The sequence below is a fragment of the Colius striatus genome, chromosome 15, assembly GCF_028858725.1.
Source record: "Colius striatus isolate bColStr4 chromosome 15, bColStr4.1.hap1, whole genome shotgun sequence".
Classification (NCBI taxonomy): Eukaryota; Metazoa; Chordata; class Aves; order Coliiformes; family Coliidae; genus Colius; species Colius striatus.
This window is the reverse complement of record NC_084773.1, coordinates 12,661,403-12,681,675: the sequence shown is the minus strand read 5'-3', so window position 1 is coordinate 12,681,675 and position 20,273 is coordinate 12,661,403. Positions and strand designations below refer to the sequence as shown.

The 20,273-nt window shown below is 44.8% G+C and overlaps 1 protein-coding gene across 3 annotated transcripts in view; it reads right to left on the bottom strand.

The window, feature by feature from the left end:
- The window catches only part of SETD5 (SET domain containing 5), a 66,427-nt gene that overhangs the window by 6,288 nt on the left and 39,866 nt on the right, over positions 1-20,273 (bottom strand). For all 3 annotated transcript variants that reach the window (XM_062008121.1, XM_062008122.1, XM_062008123.1), the window contains 12 exons: positions 19,980-20,097; positions 19,448-19,557; positions 18,916-19,162; positions 18,643-18,723; positions 16,047-16,310; positions 14,982-15,302; positions 13,811-14,053; positions 9,654-9,783; positions 8,183-8,436; positions 5,675-5,731; positions 3,744-4,214; positions 1,788-2,074 (listed from right to left, as the gene is read on the bottom strand). In XM_062008121.1, the coding sequence (XP_061864105.1) occupies positions 1,788-2,074; positions 3,744-4,214; positions 5,675-5,731; positions 8,183-8,436; positions 9,654-9,783; positions 13,811-14,053; positions 14,982-15,302; positions 16,047-16,310; positions 18,643-18,723; positions 18,916-19,162; positions 19,448-19,557; positions 19,980-20,097 (2,583 nt within the window). The remainder of the gene's footprint in view (positions 1-1,787; positions 2,075-3,743; positions 4,215-5,674; positions 5,732-8,182; positions 8,437-9,653; positions 9,784-13,810; positions 14,054-14,981; positions 15,303-16,046; positions 16,311-18,642; positions 18,724-18,915; positions 19,163-19,447; positions 19,558-19,979; positions 20,098-20,273) is intronic.

Here is a 20,273-nt window from a genome sequence, read left to right as displayed (position 1 = left end):
GTTCACACCTCACAGAGGTGAGTGGGGTGAGGGGGTGAATTCACACCTTCGATGCTGCTATTGTTTTGCTGGAGACAGTTTTCTGCAAGGCTGGGTTTACTGGGCAGCAGCACATCTGTTTACATTGTGATGGCTGTATCTTGGCAACTGAAAGAGACAGAAACTTATTTTTTTTTAGATGAAAGCTATTGGCAATTACTGTAGAATTCAGCAAAAACCTGGACAACTCTAAAAATGAAGGCACTTAACTTTAGCTCCCACCATTTAATCCTGTCCCTAGTATTACATCACTGTGGATGTCTGGAAATGTATCTGAAATGTGAGCACTTGGGGTTAAAGATGAAACTGGGTCATGACTTCAGCAACATGCAGTTTCTAGTGTACTTTTTAAAAGCAGAAGGTGACTGTATGCCTGTCAGCTTTGTCCACTAAAACACAGAAGAGCAAGAATTAGAAAAGGCAGCAAATCTGCTTAATTCCATTCCAAAATGTATCAGCATGGTTTCAACTTTATATTCAGCATCCCATGACAATGTGATCTTTGTTTCCACACAATACTTACTTGTGAAACCATGTGAGAAACCGAAGCCAGAGCATCTGCTGAGGAGCAGCAGATGAAGCTCACAGAATATAAACCACGTGCCATGCTGTCACCTCACCCCCAAACCACTTTTTTTTCCATTCAGTTAGGTTTTTCTTTCCCCCTTTTACAGGCAGAAGGAAGTGGCACAGGAGGAAGACATGGGTTATCAACAGTTGCTGAGAATAGTATTTGTTATAAAATATAAACTGCTCATCAGCTGATTCCCTCAGCTGTGGCCAGTCCCACCAGCTGGCAGAAGGTCACCTGGTAGACAGAGCATATCAGAGAGGTACAAGACAAATTATGTCTATTAACCTTCCCTTGAAGAGAGATGGGAAAAGGAAGGAAATTCCTGCAGATTCACACAAAGCAATGTTTCTCATGCTCTTTCAACATAGCTTTCACACTTCTCACTGCCTTCAGCACTCCTTGGCATCGCCTCCCTTGCCACCCCCTGCCATGACATAGGCAGTGACACAGCCAGCACTAAGAAAGGCAGGGCTTTTTGCCCAGGGTGTGTGTGAACAGAACTTGAACACAAAGCAGCAGAGCCAGTGTGCTCCATAGCTCCAACCAGCAGAACACTCTCACCATCACTGCACTGACACTGCAAGGCAATACTCTGCATTTCAGTGCTGCTGTATTTCATTTTCTACACCAGATGTTACTATTGGTTTCTAAAGTTTTTGAAGACCAGGCTTTCCCCTTATCAAGCCTTCTCATGGCAACACCATTTGGCAAGTCACAGACTGCTGTCTGGAAACTGCTCTTCAAGCTGTATGTTTAAGGCCTTAGGAAAGCTGGAATTGTTTCACTGTCCCTGCTTCTCAAATGCCAAGGTGCAGAGGGGTCTGTCAGCTTTCCTTCTGAATAGGAGCTGACTTGGTATCACTCATGTCCAAAGTGAGTGAGGCCTTGGTGCAAGATGACCTGAATTAAATTCTTGTAACAAGAGCAGGACTTTCAAAGCTGAGACTTTAAAAGAAAACCAGTGGAAGAGAGAAACAACTGTTTAGCTTCATATCTTTCAAACCAGGGACTAAAGGGCAGGCTGAGAAGCTGCCCGTATCCATCACAGTTGTGCAGCAATTAGAGACCAAACTGAATCCATCCAATTGCACTTATTGTTATGGAAATGCCCCCCAGAGAGTCTGGTCCTTCTCTGCAGAGTAATCTCAGGCTTGCTTGGAAGGACAACACTCACCACCTACTGCTGATGTTCTCCTGGGACTTGCTGAGTGCTGTTGAGGAACTAGCCCCCCTTGAGTCTGGTGGGCTGACGTCCTCTATGTGAGGCAGGGAGGGATGAGAAGGGGAGAAGCCACTCTGTGGGGAGGATGGAGTTCTCAGTACAGAGCCCAACAGGCCGGTGCCATCTGTGTCAGTGCCAGCGCTGCTGCTGCCCTGGCGCGTGGGAGTCCCCGCACACCGCACCGACTCGCCGCCCTCCTTGGCTTCTTGTTTCCGCTTGCGGTATTCCAGGAGAGACACCTGGGAGCGACAAGTACAGCCATAAGTCAGGGAACATAATGGGCTAAGGACAGGAGAGAGGAACCTGCCTACACACCATTTAAAACATCTGTTTCTCTGGGTTTGCAGATAAAACTTGTACAGGTGTGTTGGGATTATAAAATCTCCCTGAATCTGCAGGCGCTCTGGAACAAGAGCCAAGTGGCACAAATTCCTACCCACATTTCCCTCTATGACCCATATCCCCCCAGAAACATCCAGACAGTTTGCTTCTCCAGCAACCTTGGGTTTCATATGACTTTGGTACATGCTCACACATTTGGGCATTAAACCTCTATACCCTCCTCTTCTCAACAGCCTTCACTCTCTCTCTGGTTTGTGACATTAGATAATGTCTATCAGTGTCCAGACATCTCCAAAACAGGACTGGCACCTTCAGAGAGTCTCTGTTCACCTGTACTAGTTAATGTTAATGCTAAAAACCTTGCACTGAATTTTAACTTGCTTAGAGCATGTTCCTGCTATCATGGTCCTGCAAACTTCCAGCAACACCACTTAAACTACTTCTAGCAACAGCAAAATATTCCATACAGAGCAGTCTTAATTTGTCAAAGACACAGACCAAAAGGTCCCAGATAATGAAGTCTTGTAATACAGGGACAGCAGAACCAAAACCACAGAAGTATTTCCAGCTGAGCACTTAACTTTCAGCATGCCTTCCCTTCGAATCACTACGTGGCACAGAGCCATAAAGAGCTCTCAGAAGGCAGCTCTGATGAAGAATTTATCAACCAGGGCTCAATGCCTGTATAGAAGGCCTTTGATGCTAAAATATTGAACAGGATATTTCCAAAAATAACATATGAAGGTTTTAAAACAAGTTTAACTTTAAAAGAAAACCAAGGGGAAAAAAAAAACCCCAAACCCTCCAGAAATGGAATGGAAATAAGATATTCCGTCCAGTTGGACACCTCTACAATAAAAATATACCCCAGCAGAAGAAAAGGCACTGACACACATTTACACAAGGGCATGTTCACTGGTCCTGTGAGCATCCAGTTTTATCACAGCAACGCCTGATTGGCTTTCACTTAGTTTTAAGTCCCCTGCTATGAGAAACCAACACACACTTGCTTTCTTGAAGCAATATTCCTGTGGTTTTAGTTTCCAGGAGTTAAAATTGAAGTCAAAACCTGCACCTACACTTCTTGCAATGTTACTATGTTCCCGTATTCAGGGAAATCTTCTAGTGGTTCTAAAGAACAGACTGTGTTTTCTTTTGAAGCTTTAGACCCTCTTTCCTAGTGAGAACTCTTTTCTTTCACCCTGATAACACCTCCACCAAACAGTACAGCTGCACTGCACTATTGCTCTGGGTCTTGTCTCAGTTTAACAACTGTTTATGAAAGCTGCTAGCATCATGCTCTCCTCTGCTCTCAGAAGAGGTGTTTTTCAATGTGGACTTTTTCTTTTACCTCTCACATCAAAGTCTCACCTAAAGGGTGGCTCAACCTCTTTTAACAACTTCTAGACTGTTTTAATCCAGGCACTGGATGCCTGAATTACTTGCTCAGGCTATATTTTAGTTGCATTCTGCTCTCTTCATTCTCCCTGTCATTCTTTCCCATGGTGCTTATTGTTCCCACTCAGGTTCCTGCAACCCAAGGGTTTATTTTATAAGAACACTTGCCTTCTTCCTCTGTGGCGGGTTCTGGGGAGCGGCAGATCTGACGCCTTCGCAAGCCCTCTCGCCGCAGGGAGACATGGATCCATGTGCTGTCTCTTTAAGCAGCCCTGACTCATGCCTGCTGAAATACCCTTCAGCAGGAGAGCTGCAGCATCCTGCTTCCGAATTCATTGGCTTCCTCTCTCCCGAAGGAGCAGATCCCCGCAACAACCCGTCGACACGTGGCATAGCGTTCAGTGGGGAGAAGGCATACATTAAATTGAACTCTGTCCGAAAAGCCTGGTCAGAGCTTCGTAGCAGCATCTGTGCTTCCCCACTTTTCCCTGGGAAGTTCATCTCTGAAGTAGAGTTTATGGAGGGTTGTGGAGTCAGGTCGGAGGATCCAAAGCTGAGCAGCGAGGGCCGTTCTGGGCAGGTGTTTGCGCTGGAATCCAGGTACCCGCCCTTCATATCCAGGTCGGGTCGGAGGCAGAGCTGCAAAATCCGAGGAGGATATAGCAGGGCAGCGGGAAGTCAGGAAAAGGGTCAGGCAAAGGTGGGGAGAGAAATTTGAGTCAGAAAGTACTCTGTACAGTGCCACCTTACTGCTTCCCAGCTCCTTCCTGATTGCCCCTTTGATCCTTTCCTGCACTGGTTTTGACCATTCTACAGGGGAATGACCGAGACTGACTCAGTTTAGGTGTCTAGTATGAGCTACCCTTTCCCCTTTAGCAGTCTTACTGCAGAAGAGGGTAAGGCTCAGCACTATCCCCAGGCAGCAAATGAAGAAAACTCAGCATTTTCAACTGGCTCCTCTGTCCCAAAGCTGATGTTAACATATAGTGCTAGCCAGGGTCACTACAGGGAAAGAACAGAAAAGATCTGCTGTCCATTTGCTGTTTCATTAGCCGAGCTCTTGACTGTCCCAAGTCAGCCACTACTAACTTCCTAACAATAAAATGCTCAGGACCTCCAAGCCATTTGTTTTCATTCATTGTGAATGCTGGAAATCTCTAACAATAACACATTCATTTAATTCATCCTGCATGTCTACATCTTACATTCTCTAACAAAACCGTACTGGCATCATCTTTGCGCTGTCACAGTTTCTGGAGCACTAGGCACTGACACAACAGTACATCCATTTATCTACTTTAAGTGCCAAAAATCCTCCAGGGCAATGGCATAATCATCTCCTTCACCGTGTTAATATGTCAGAACCTCGGACAATGAGCGTAACTGACAAGATTTCATCCTCTTTGCAGGACTACAGTGCTTGGGGAAGAATACAGCAGCACCAGGCACTGGCTCTGCCCTACTGATGCTGCTGAGAATGTTACTTCTGCTGCTTACAGCTCCAAGTAACCTGCCATATCAGAGATGAGTGTGTATTTTCTACCAGGAAACAGTCCCTGAGCAAGGAACTTCACCTCACATTTTACAACAAACCACTAGGTAAGCAAAATATTGCTTTCTGGCACCTCTTCAACATTTTAAGTCTGCAAGTGAACAGGTGATAAACAAAGGCTGAAGTGAGGGGGTCAGCTGCACCACCATGTCCTTGTAAGTCAAAACTAGCAGTGAATGCTTTCCCTTTTCTCCTCAAGTAGTCACTTTGCTGCTGCTGAGTAAATAGCACACACTGCTTATCTGCCAGGCCACAGCTGAAGTTGATTATGCTGTTTCCAGGTCCTCAGACCTCTTGCCTTCACCTCAGTAGCTGAGACATACCAAGCCTTCACACTGCCTGCTTCCCACCAGTGTCAACAAGTGAGTAATAAACTCCAGTCTTCCATTTGTTTGCTCTCTTATGATAACTGAAAACTCTCTTCAGCCTACTGTGACTAATGCTCCAGCCTTATTCCCACTCATCCCTCCCAACCATGGCCTCCCAACATGCACACAAGCACCCACCCCCCAGGCCCCACATACATCCGAGACGGTGGGGTAACTACCTCGGGTGACATGGACTCGGGCCTATGCGCAGGGGAACCCTCGGGGGAGGACACGTTCTAAAGGAGGGAAAAGCATGTTGTTAACCATCTGCTTACAATATCAAGAAGCAAAATAAAAGCAACTAAAGAACAAGCAGAGAGGTCAGCATCAGCTACTTGAAACAAAGACAGTCCTTGGAACTGGACCCAGCCTTGGATGGCAACTCCATGGGTGAGGTGGTTTCTAAAGCTTCCTGGAAGCAGAGTTTCTGTGTTACCTACTATAACATCCTATCCAAAACCAGAATACATAAAATGTTAAGAAAAGAAGCAATTCATTCTTTCTATTTCTGATGCTGTCAGGCAAAGTTTATACCACAAAGTACAGAGCAAGCCATTTATGGCATTTAGTGAGAATACGGGAGAGATGGAAGGCCTGGACTGGCCCAAAAGGTAAACTAAGATCCCCCCAACACTATAATGAGCTTTCACAGCCATTATACTAGAAAATAAAAACTTCCATTCACTGCAGGCCACCTTTCCAGCTGAAGTCAAGAGAATGGGTGTGAACAGACAGCTTTATGAAACGTCGTATCGACTCAGCACCTCTCAGCGAATACATCAGCAGATGCGATGGCAGGGTTAAGGTCTCCTTCCCAAGCACTTTCCTTTCCATGCTACTAAACAGGCCTAAAATAGAATTGGAAAGCAAGAGGGTTTCCCAGAGACACATTGCCATCAGAGAAATACAGCAGGAGTTGCTTCCCTCTGCAAAGCACAAATTCAGAAAACCGAGGAACCTCAGCTAGAAAAGCTTCTGACAAGCTCCAAGGAAAAGCAGATGTGTGTCTCACACTTCTAGTTGTTCCTATGAACGTGGGAACATCCTCCAATTTGTTTCCAATCTAAAATGTCCCAAAGCTGAGTCTGAAAAAACCAACCTCAATCAGTAACAGTCCGACCAGGCAGAGCTGCAGAAGCTTATGAGATGAGCTCTTCAGAGCAGTTAGGAATTTAACCAAGAAGGATGTTTCTGAAAAGCCTCAGCTTTCAAAAATGTACTGCCCAGCAAACATGAAGATGTCAAGCAGCATCTTCCATTCGCTTGAGGGAGCTTGAGAACTGAGGGAACAATCTTTTTGTTCTCTTCCCAGAGTGCCATAGGACTGAAAGATAAAGCTTTACACTTGGGGAGATGTATTCAGTCAAGTCAGAATTGATGACAGCTAAATGAAACAGACGTGACATGAAGATAGTGATACTGTGAACAGGCTGCACTGAGGGAAACATAAAAGTCTGAACAAAGAAGCCTATAGTCTATTGAGCTGTTAGATTCTTTTCAAGGGGAAAAAAAGGTAAAAGGGGCAAGTAAAGTACAGCTGCTCAGTGAAATCCAGGCTTCCCATGTCTTACACATGGCAACGGAAATAACCAACACTAAGGTGGGACAGGAAATTGGTGACTAGACTGTGGAGGTCCATGGCAACGCTGCCCTGATCTGCCATCTCAACCAGAGCAAAGGTAAGGACCATCTCCAATCAAGCTTTGTGTCTGAAACAGTCTTTCATCTCTCTCCTCAATGCTCCACACTCTTCCCTGCTAACCTCTACAGATCTGCCTTTCAGACAGGTTACGAGAAAGGGCTCTCAAAGAAAAGAATCAAAAGAACACGAAGCTAAAAATACCACAAAGGACTGTTCACCCTGTTGCAAAACAGATGAGTTTCCTGCAAAATGGTCCCTAGTATGGAGCAGCCTGGCACTGCACAAGTTATTTTTCAAATGGCTTTCACTGGCAGAGTGTGAGCAGCAGACTGAAGGGCTCCATATTTTAATACCAGAAAATAAAACCCAAATTGCAAGCCACCTGATCCCTATTCCCAGGCACGGAGCAGCAATGCAAAGTGGATGATGGAAGCTGGATGGATGCTGATAACTCTCCCAGAGTTTGGAGCAAGGGAAACCACTCACACAGCCTGCCCAGTACTTTTGCTTTTTTTTCAAAAGGAAACTAGATATGTATTAAAAAAAAAAGGTACAAGGTGTTTTCCTTCTACCCAATGAAGAAAAAGAAGGACCGAAGGACACACTGAAGGACACATTGAAAGCTGTTTAGGGAAAGAGAATCTGAGGATGTCACACAGCCTTTGAGCAGTGGAGCACTGCAGCACCCTTTGGCAGAGGCAGGGATTGGAAGCCACATTGGCACAGAGATCTGAAGCAAGGGAAGATGACTAAAGAACACTGAAAAGCCTGTTCAACTGGCGAGCTACTGTGCAGACATGGAGAAAATGATTATAGATGAAGGTTACTGATAGCTACAAAGCGAGGGAAGGCTGAGCTGCAGCGAGGTGTGACATTTAGTAGAGAAGGAGATTTGCCCAGAAGTGAAGTGGAGGAGGAAAGCATCAGTGCTCTGGAGTTTGATACTGTGATGCTGCTCAGGAACATAGCCACACACTCAAAGAGGAAGGTGTTACCTCTGCTGCATATATTCCAGTTCATCTCTCCCAGTCCCCACTAGATTTACCTCAAATTGTAGTGGAGTATTGCAGCGACTAGCAGCCAGAGAAGGAATTGGTGAGAACATCATGCCATAACCATTGCGACTCTCCTCCTCTCCCGGCAGCGATGAGCAGGGTGTAGCCAGCTGTGGGCTCACTGAGCCAGGAACTGAGGGGATGGGAGGTGGAGGGGTGACAGGAGACAGCGGCCTCAGCAGCTTCTTAACATTCTGCTCCATCAAGTAGCGAGACTTCCATTTCTTCAAGGGACTCAGCAAGTCTGGAAAACAAACTGAACTGAGGACAGGGCTGAACCACTAACATTAACCATGTGCAAATCACATACTGTCTCTTTGCCCCTGCTCCCAGCCCAAACAGAGCCCACGAGTCTCCAGTATGACTATGAAAGATTCCTAAAATCCAAGTACCTCTGAAATACTTCTATACCAGTCTTGAGACATATGTAGGTACTGTCAACAGAACAACAAGTCATCAGGAGCATAAAGAGAAAAAGGAAAGGAAATATTTCAACTAGGAGTAAGCACAAGAGGGAGCTAGGGGAAAGGAGGACAGGAAGGGATAGAGAGGCAAGGAGAGGGGTCAGAGGACGTATTGCTGCTACAAACAAACTACAGGCAGCTCAGTTACCATCACCCAAACCTAGTAGTTCCCTATAGGCTATATCAATACAGCCCAAACACATTTCACCCCCACAGAGGATGAATGTCTCTCCCTCAGTCCTACCCCTATTCAAAATATTATTGGTTTTGATGCGCAGTTTGAGAAAAGAAAAAAGAGAGTATTCAGTAAGTTGTTCAGGTCAGTTGTTTGCCTCTTCAGTCTTGATCCAGGACGTGCATTTATTGGTTCTGGCATTCTGTTCATTTCCTATTCATCTAGCTTTGCAATAATCAATCTGTATTATCTGTGTGTTGTCTAGCTTCCTGTCTGTCGTCCTTGGAAAACTGATCCCTGACTGGGCAGATCTTCACCCTCTTTCTCTGTAGAAAGATTCAGACACAATATTTAACCATTCTGCTGCTTTACTCACAGATTTTAGCTTCTCCATTTATGAGATTTACTTAATCATTCTCTTATTGCATACGTGCCTGTGAGACTTTGCTATATCTTCCTACAGTCAGTAGATACTTAGTTGTCCATCTAACAGCATCCTGCTGAAAAGAGAGGACATTGTACTTTTTTTTTTGTTCCCCCTCTATTGAACAGATGATCACACTGGCACTGAGGTTGATGATGCAAGATAAAGTGATTATCTTTTCACAGGAAAATACTGAGAAACTTTACACATGCTCAAGCTAGAATGGGTCTGCAGGAACTGGAATGAATGGCAAAGCGACATTCTCACCTGCCATGAAGCTGTGCCATCAAGCAGCAGTACACATTAAGATGTCATCCTGTACAGCTGCCTTTGTTATGCAGCAGCTTCCCTGGTTTCACTCAAACGCCCACACTGCCCTGATGGTGCTGAGCACTTACCTGTGTCATCTTTGCAGATGCTGGAAGAACTGCTGTTCTCGTTACTTTGGTATAGACATTGGGTCCTGTTCTCTTGCGGAGCTGGTGAGGTCTGAGTCATCCCCTCTTCCAGGGCTTGTTTGATCCAGCGCTGAAACAGAACGAGACTACATAAATGTGCAACCCCTCCAGTACTTTGGATGTCATGTTGCAGGATGCACTCAAACTCTTACACTTCTGTGCAGCAGGGCAGACTGCTCAGAACACTGATATTACCTCCTTCGTGTGCGCTCAGACAGGAACATGTTAGAACGTGGCTGTTAGCACTGAGGCTACCACCTACTGTGATGGGGCTGACTATGTGCTCTTGATGAGATGTATTCTGGGGATCAGCAGTCTTGAGCAATAACACAAAGATAAGTAAAGAGCAAATTATAAATAGATTAAATGCAAAACTCTGGCAGCTAAAAAAAAATTATATGCAAAGCAATCTTAATTAAAAGAAGAGGGAGATAAACATGATGAACTGTCTTAAAAGGATTTTTGCAAAAAAAGCTGTTTCCTGCCCAGGAGCACAAACACAATCCTCCTGCTCCACTAAGGCATATTAGAGCTTAACAGAGATTCTGCTCTAACAACTCCAGCAGAGAAATGGCTGAGTTTAATCACATAACAGTTTTTCCAGGACTGTGCTTGCTGCCAGAGAGCAAAAAAAATCTGCTAAAATGCAAGCAGCAGTTTTCAAGAGGACTAAACCAGGAAGAGAATAATAAAGGCAAATCTCTTCTTCAGCTACTAGTAAAAAAATAAAGATACAAGTCACAGTGGTCTTCTGAACATGGGCATTAAAGATTGTTTCACATCTCATGCAAGTTAACATGAAGACTCAGTAAATCAGGTGCTGCAGTGGGTGTGCTGGCCCTGTATCTTGATACAGGCTCCTGACAACAGGGTAGGCAGCCTTTGCTTGCTTTAAAACAAAAAAGAGCTGCCACAATATCAGGGAAAACACAGGTGATTCAGAAGAATGACACCAACCAGCTGCAAAAGCCCAATTAGTAATATGCATTTGTGTAGTTTGCCCAAGGTGCTCATTTTATCAGCCTTTTCTTCTCCCAGAGAGGTTTAAAATCATAACCTTACCCTTCACTAATCCACAGTTCATCTGCATGTCAGCAAGATATATCCTATTAGACATATAGGCCTATAAGACATATAGGCATATGTCTTATGGTTCCTCAAAGCTATCGTGGAAGTGCATCAGAAACTCAGTGGCCACAATCCTCAAAGTAAAAACCTTCAATGCGAGGATGAAGAGCAGGTGACAGGCTCTATTTTGATGGCCTTCACTACTGTACAACAGATGTTTCTTCTCTGTTCAAATATAACTCAATGGATTCCACGGCGGCCACCAGGAAAAGTGAGAAGTGCCAGCCAGTCTGGAGCACTGCTGCCTCAGATGCAGCATCTGATCTGGCAGCCAGGTCACTGTACAGTGTGTGATTAACGTGAGCAGGTTACCCAGTTCAGTTTCCTTGCGAGGTTCAGACTCTGGCATGCCTGGGATGCAACTTGAGATCATCAGCTGAGGTTTTTTGGCAGAGTTCTCAGTACTTTAAGGAAGAGGCCTGCTGACAATCCAAGAACAGCCTTTATAAATCAACCTTCCTGACTGAGTAGTCAGATGCATACATTAAGAAGAAGAAGATATTAAGAGAGCAATGTCTGGACCATCTTTAGACCTCAGTTGGCTGAAAAGGTCGTCTTCCCTGAGAGAGTTTTCTAAACATTCTTCAACAAGAGAAGCAGATTTATTCTACATCTCCAGACTGTTGGTGATAAAAACATTGAATGCCACCAAGCATTTTCTATGAAAAAGCTGGGAAGCTCCATCAGAGTGGATGAAATCCATTACTAGAACAGTTACTGAGTATTTACTTCCAAAAAGCAGAAACTTAACAGATGACTTTCTGCAACACCTGTTCTGGAAACAGAAGCTTTCAGTATTTTATTCATTATTTAGCTCCACTGCCTGTTCCCTTATTTAAGTCTCCAAGTTCTGCCAGCCTGGGAGAAACAAGAACACGCTCGGAGATAGTATTCAAAATCTTCCTACTAAATTGGGAAATGGATGGGGGAAAAAATCAAGACACAGCTCAGTATGGGCTAGAACAAAGCACCATCTAAAGCCAGAAACAATCTCTTCTAAAGTTACAGGCTAGAAAACTAATGGGTTGTTCTAACAAATACAGTGAATCATGAACTGAACTAAGGGTCTAAACTAACCGGCCAAATAAAACTCAGTCATCATAGTGGGATGCACAAAATGGGTATAGGCTACAAAACACAGAGCCACTGTCTGCTTTGAAGATGCCCCAGCTGCAGCAACAGATTGGAAGACTTGCTCCATGACAACAGTTTGCACTGAATGTGCCCTTGTGGACAAGAAGGTCAATGGCATCCTGGGATACATCAAGAAGAGTGTGGCCAGCAGGTCAAGGGAGGTTCTTCTCCCTCTCTACTCTGCCCTGGTGAGGCCTCATCTGGAGTACTGTGTCCAGTTCTGGGCTCCTCAGCTCAAGAGGGACAGGGAACTGCTGGAGAGAGTCCAGCACAGGGCCACCAAGATGATCAGGGGACTGAAACATCTTTCATATAAGGAAAGGCTGCGGGAACTGGGGCTGTTTAGTCTGGAGAAGGGGAGACTGAGGGGTGATCTTATTAACATTTATAAATATCTAAAGGGTGGGTGTCAGGAGGTTGGGACATGCCTTTTTTCTATAGTAGCTAGCAACAGGACAAGGGGTAATGGGATGAAGCTGGAACACAAAAAGTTCCACTTAAACATAAGAAAAAACTATTTCCCTGTTCAGGTGAGGGAGCCCTGGCACAGGCTGCCCAGGGGGGTTGTGGAGGCTCCTTCCTTGGAGGTCTTCAGGACCCACCTGGACATGTTCCTTTCCGACCTGATCTAGGTGAACCTGCTTCTGCAGGGGAGTTGGACTGGATGATCTCTAAAGGTCCCTTCCAGGGGACTTGCAGGCTAGTTGTACAGTAAACACACCAGAGGACTCAGAATAACTCTGCCAGTTTTGCTCTGGGTGCTTCTCTCTTCCATGTGGCTCAAAGATGCTGTTAAGGTTCAAAGAAGCAGCTCAAACTTTGCAGTTCTCACCTTAAAGATGCATGGAGAGATTGCCTAGGCACGTGGAAACACGTATGGTTTTGTTCATACGAGTATATAAAAACCATCAAGAGCTTTACCTATGGAGGAAATACCCAAGAGAGACCTTTGCTTCTTTTTGTAGGTGCCTGTTAGTGCATGACAACAAACTGGCTGAAAGTGGAAACAGTGGAGTCCAAAGCTTCTCTCAGGAAAAAACTGCCTCAAGGGAAAGCAAAGAAACCGGGACACTGTACCTGACTTTGAAATGTAACAAAACAGGATGATCAGAAAGGATTTCCATAAATTTTTTCTCAACTGATCACACAGGAAGTGGAAGAGCCTCTGAGCAGGATTTGGACAGAAAACTGACTGAGCAAACTAACTGGAACTACTGTTTCCCTGTGGATGGGCAAGTGCTAGCATTTACTGGCCACATATCATCACTGGAGAAATGAAGTCCTCAGCTAGGCTCAGTTCAGGCTTCCTGCATGACCACAAGTATCTTCTCCAGACAGACAAGTCTATGATCCCAAAGAGCAGTGAGATTGCTCTTGTGAACAGGCAATCTGAACGTTTTGCTAAACAACAAAGGTTCTCCAAAGACAATGGATCCTGACTGAGGCACTGTGTTCTTGCAGTCTTTTGCAACACTGTGCTATTCCCACAATGCCAACCATTCTCTGACTGTGAAAGTAGTAACATAAAACCTTCCAAGGCCAACAATTAATACACACATGCTGAATAATAAAAAGCCAGTGCAGACCTGAACGTAGGGGTTTCTAAGGGGACAGTCACAGAATAGTTGTTCTACCGCAGAAAAATGCAAGGATGAAGACTGAACCCTGCTAAGAGAGGGTCAGCACTCAGTCTGTAGACTGCATTGACACAGCAGACAAGGCCAACTCAGCAGGAATACACAGAAATCAGCTCAAAGAGGACACAACTTCACAGGGGCATTGGTAAGAGTTTGATGAGTGCATAGCCCCTGTGGGTAAGTCACGAGCAAACGTACCTTTTTACAGGAGCTGTAAATTCCATCCAACAGAAAGGGCCTTCGACGTCTCTCGGGGTTGAAAGGTGAACCAAAACGAATGTAGTGTTTGGGTGTGGTACAAATCAGCGGGGAGTGGATAAGACCTGGCAACATATTGAGGGTGGTTGCCAAAACCGTGGGGTCTGTAGTAATGCGCAGAGGGCACTCGATAGGACACTCCTGCTTTTCTGCCTTGTCATTCAGCCATTCCGTAACGAGATACTGAGGGAGAGAACACACACGTCAGGGAGACAAGCACAGACGAAGAGGAAAGGCAATGAGGACACAAAGGCACGTGGGGAAGCAAGGCTGGGGTCAGTCCACATGCTACAGCCTCCCTCCTCCTCTACAGGAAGGGACACAGCCAGGACTTCCCACATCAAACCCCATTTTCATCTGTTGCAGGCACTACAATAGCTAATCCAGTTTTACAGAAGTAGCTCAATTTTATGCTCCACTAATCTAATTAGAAGGTTCTCCCAAAACTTGATCACCTTATTCAAAATTAGTTTCTCGCTGCAAGCCTAAACACATTAATGGCTCATTTATGCCCTGTACATGGCAGCTGACTGCTAACTTCTGCAATATTTCCACCTTTCCTTTGCAACAAAACCAGCTGTTTGTCCTCATGGGCTTTTCCAGCCATCTGCCAAACCTCTCATTGCCTTCCACACCAGTACCAAAACACCTGCTTTTTGCTTCCTTAACCAGGGCTCAGCCTCCATCATCCAATTCCTTATGTTGCCAAGGCCCTCCAACTCTCCTGTCCCAGGGCCCCTCGAGCTGGAAGTAGTTTCTTCCCTGCATAAACAAAGCTGTGTAATTTGCCTCTTTCTAGACTCTTTGCTATACCCAAAAGCGAGCTTCTTCCTGTTGCACCTGCAGCACTCTGTTGGTATCTAAGGTCTATGCAGATTTACTGTAAAGATCAGCTAATTTATTTTCTGATCTTTCTATGTACAGGGCTCAGCAGCCTGATTCTGAGCCACGATGAGGGCTCTTATCCACTACAGAGCAAACAATGCAGTAAACATAAAGTTGCTTACTTCCAACTGTTTTGAAGAATTGTTTTCCCTCAGCCAACTTTTCCCCAAAGGCCACACAAAACCTCTTTTTCCCCTCTCCAGTTTGAGAACTTTATCACACTTACCTTTTTAGTTTTGGGGTACTTTACTGCAGCTCGATTAGACTGAGATCCTGCAGCCAGGGCAGCAGTTGGGTCAGATCCTGTGAGCTGTCTTCCCTCTCCTGGACCTTCTACAGAGTTGACATCTGTTGTGGTTACCAAGCTGGCAGTGCTTCCTTCTTCAGGAACAGCCTGTGAGAGTTCAGCTTGCTGGGAACTGGCTTGTTTCTGCCTTCTCAGTCTTTGTGCTGAACTGGTCCGGTATCGAGAGAAACGACTTTTTGGTCGAGGCCTGGAAGGTTTTGCTGGAGCTGGCTTAGTAACTGTTTTTTCAGGGACAGCATCCTACAATATAAACTGCCATTAGTGCAAGTACCTCTAAAAGACATACTGTTTTCTGCATATAGGATCAAGGACTGAAATTTATTTATTGACACTACTCAATTAATAAAATCTGCCTGGACTCTCTCTTGGTCCATACGATGGCTTTGGGGACCCTTCTAAAACACTGGAACGTTATCATTTTGTCTGCTGTCAACAGAACATGTGGAGTCAACCAGAACACCAGTCTCAAGGATGAAAGCAGCAGTATGAAACTTGCCACTTGTCTGAGAAAGAATTCCTCAGTCGCTGCAGTTATGCAGCCAGCCTCAGCTCCCAGCAGTACAGAAGGAGCCCACTTGCTGAAGTAGCTGGGCTTGTTGGGCCCAGAGAAGACTTAGAGGCATCTAATAAGTCTTCCTACATCCAGACTGAAGCCACCAAGAAGATGCAGTGGTGCATCAATATACATACACTGAAATGAGTGGTTCAGATTGCATACAAGGCAACATTTTTTCACCATGAGAAGAGTCATGAATTGGAAGAGGTTTCCCAGAGGGGCTGTGCCGTCTTCATCCTTGGAGCTATTCAAGACAAGACGGGGTAAAACATTGGCCAACCTGGTCTGACCTCAGAGCTGATCCTGCCTGATGCAGAACAGATTGCAGACCTCACAAAGCTCCTCCCAACCTAAATGATCTTACGATCTGATCTGCTGCCGCATCAGAGCTCAGCACAAGCTATTCAACAGGGTTGTCTTTGCCTTACCGCTACTTGTGAAGAACGCCGTGTGTTCACCCCAGTGCTGATGTTACTGTTGGAAACATTTGGAGCAGCAGCACTCAGTGCTGAACTTCCTTCTTCAGTTTCAGGAGTCTCTGTTTTTATTTCCTCCACCTCAGGAGCTTCAGAATTGCTGTTGATTTCAGCATCAGTGCTGTTGCGGTCTGATGGTTGCTCTCGTCTCCTCTTTCTCTTTTCCAAGTTTTCAAACATGTGCATGATGGCTTCTACCTTCCTGTCTTCCCGGGACTAGAACACAAGAGTAAAGTAAGTCAGCACTGCAAAGCGTGCACATAAAGAGGAGGAGGCAAGAAGAGGTATGGGATGTGGCACAGGAGGGAAAACAAGTGCCAAATAGCAATGACTAGAGCCAAAAAGGGGACAGAGAGAAGCAGTTCTTTTCAGATATTTGCATTTTTCAACATGGCAAATTTCCCAGAATAACAACAACATAATCATGTGTTCATAGAGTAACTAGAAGAACTAGACTTTGTTATTAAATAGGACCACCTAGATACTACTGAGTTTTATTTATAAAATAGCCATGAGGAAACATATAATTTTGAAGACTCAAAAGCCAGAAGAAAGAAAAGAGTGAAGAGACAACTTGGAAACAAATAGAGCTACTGGCTAATGACCAAATGTCAGAAACAAACAGAAGCCAGAGGCAACAGAACTAAGAGAATCAGTAACTTGCAGCAAGCATAACACACCACACAAACTGACTAAAAATGATCCAGATTCATTCTTCCCCTGATGTCAGGAGATCACCCAGCTCACAAATAAAAGCTCTTGTCTAAGCAGCTTACATAGTGGATAAGAAAAACGGCATATGAGATAATAGAGAGGCAAAACAAAGGTATTTATTAGGCAAACAGAAAGGACAGGAAATGTTATCACCTAGCTGTGTCAGAAACACATGAGTAATTATGCATGAAAAGACCCGGTGCAATAATGCTGCAGGGACTGGCAAAACAACAAGGCAAATCAAGTGAATTTTAAGAACTGGGGTCAACTGCCTTGTGAGATTTATCATGGAGGAGAAAGCACCTTGTAACACACAGCAGTACTCAATCACAGCAGCCTGGCTTTTACTGGTTTCTGTTAAAAAACATTCAACATACACACAAATATTAAAAGACCGGGAAAACTACAGCTACAGGAATTTACCTGGTGCCAAGTATAGGAAACAGAATCTCATTAAAGGAGATTAACTGGTGCAGCCTACAGGAACAAGGCTTACAGGCTCATGGGAAACTAACACTTCACTTAGCCTGATGGACTTATTCAAACTTCAATAGAAACGGGCTTTATCTGGCCTGTCCTAAAAAATCCATGAGATAACCCAAGGGTGTCTCTGCTGGATGGCCTTTGCCTCTGCAATCTGCTGCACTATCCTAACATTTAAAGAGCTCTCAGGAAATTTACACACAGCAGACCCATATCTGATTAGAGAAAGAAAGGTGATTGAGGTATTTGGTGAAGAAGCACACCAGGGAACTCCTAGCTCCAATAGTTGATTGGCTATGAGAAGGATGGGAGCACTTGTTCTTTTGTTTCTTCCTTGGGTTTTCTGTTGGTTGGTTGTTTTGTTTGGGCTTTTTTCTGGGTTTGGTTTGGTTTTGTTTTTTAAACGAATTAAGTAGAGCCAGAACATCTCCATTTACATGCATAAAACTTTCTAATCGGGGAGAAATCCCTGGTGTCATAAAAAGCACAAGGAACAAAACCCAGTTCTACTCGGTACTGAAAAAGGCTGAGAAGGGACTGTGTCGCCAAAGATCCAAGAGCACTACGAAATACTTTCATTAAGAAGGCTGATTAAGACAACAATGATTTGGAAGAATAAAGAGATTTCCTGATAAAGAACATGACAAATTTTGTTGACTTCTGTCAATAGTGCTGCTGGTGGCCTGTCCCTCTTTATTAACACTTGATCCTACCCTTTTCCTGCATGGCAACATGTTTAAGAAATCATACAGTGAACAGATACACAGTAACAAGCCTAACCCAGCAAAACAGGACAAGTTTTAACAACAACCAGGTTCTGGTTCACCATATGATCTAGTTTAAGATGTCCCTCCTCCTTGCTGAGGGGGTTGGGCTAGATGACCTTTCAAGATCTCTTCCAACCCAAACTATTCTATGAATCTATAAGGCTTTATAAATTCTTGTACTGGCAATAAGGAAAGGCAGCAGGAACACAAAAAGGGTGCAATTACCTTTTTTTGAATCAGGTGCTGACAGTGCTGTTAATGTGTGTTGTTTTAAACTATAGAATAGCCCTGAAAGTAACAATTAAACCTTTCAATCAAGAAACAAATCTGGTTTATATCTTCTAATCTGCAGTACTTGAAGATAAATCCTGTGACGAGGAGTCAACCTGGGTGGTTTTGGGTTGGTTTGTCATTGAGTTGTTTTGTTTTTGAGGGTTGGTGCTCTGGGGTTTTTGGAGGGGTGGGGGGCTGTGTTTTTAAATCAAATTACTAAAGACCACTGACAGTGGAATTTGTGTTGAAACAAGTTGGTCACTGCATTAAGCAAGTCCTAAAACGATACCCAGACTGAAAAAGGTACTTGCCCGTCGGTTTTGGACTAAGGCTCCCTGTTCATCCACAGGCTCCTCTTTCTCCCCTTCTTGTTTCTCCTCCTTCTCTGCCACCTGAAAGATAAGCCCAGACTTAGTATGTCATACAAAACCCACGACTGTTTCAAAGTTGTCAAGATTCTTACGGTAATCTAAGGTGTTCCAGGTTTAAAAATGGCTTCCTGTAGTTTCTGTTCTAAGATCCCAGTGGATCAGATTCCGCCCCACTGAGTGATAAAACACACTACGACGTGAGCGGGGCGTTACCTCATTGTCGCTGCCTGCCGCAGGTCCCTCGGGAGCTTCCTCTGCCTGTTGACTGCCGTTCTCATCCGATGCAATGCCCTGCTGTTCCATTTCCAGTTCCTTCCGACGGGCTTTTCGCCGGCGTGTTTCTGCCCCAATCAGTGTGCCTAAAACAGGTGGAGGTAGGTGTTCTGCAGCATTTGGGCTACGTTTCTGCACAGGGCAATTCCGGTTCCCCTTGTGACACGCACAGTCCACTTTATAGTTGCTGCTCCAAAACACAAACATAATTCGTGTCACTCTTCATTTCTCAACCCTTGTACAGAGACATTCAATGCATCTCCTACTAAACATCTCGCCACGTGCCAAAGCAAGGACAGCAGGCTACCTTATGGCCTCTATTGGAGAATATGCCAGCAGAACTGGACAGAATAGCCGGAAAATGCAATTCAGTAGAAAACGGAGCAAAATGTAGAATGCGAGGAAAGGGCTGGAGGAAGATGTCCAGTCCAGGAGGGCAGTGGAGAGCTCCTGGGCGAGGTGAAGGACTCACCAGATGTTGTACTCATAGTCAAAGGCGATGGTAACCTCTGTGTCCTTGGCAATGGTGGCAACAGCGTAGATACACAGGTGGATCATCCCATCCGCAATCACGTGACGAACCTTGTCAAACAAAGTAGAGAGAAACTAACATCTCCACAAGTTGCACTTCTTACTTCCAAGAGGGAAGCCTCCTTCTGCAAAGCACCTCTTATCTATTCCATTAATAATTATGCATAGGGAAAAGCCTACTTCACTGCTCTCATCTCATCCTGTGCTTTACCACCTACTACCACCTGCTTACCCAAACTGTCATTCTGCAGCCAAAGGAAAGCAATAAAAGAAACCTTTTCCTTCCAAAGAAAAATCTCATGTTCCCAAACTTTCTCCTCCTCCAAAAGTATCCACTACCAAACAAGCAAGAGGCGCAGGGAAGTTACCCCATTTACTTCAACTTTAAGTTTGAACATTTTTAACAAGGGAAAGTACTAAGCCTGTGCAAAACATGTAACTGCAATCACAATGATGGTGAAGAGAGAATTTACCTCTGCATTTGGAGTGCAGGAGCGCCTGATGAACCTGGCATCATTACCAAAGGTGCGGGCATCAACACACATTTCAACGCCATTGAACTTGGAGTAGAACAGCACAAAGGGATATGGCCTGGAGAAGCAACACAGTGTCTCAATCCCCAAACACCCAATTCCCACGGCACTTACAACAGGTATCCCTCGCTTGACTGGAAGCAGAGCTTCCATCAGCGCTACTGCTCTGCACGCTTACACACTTCCATCATCACAGTTTAACAGATCTGCTTCAGAGGGGTTTGGTCCATAAGC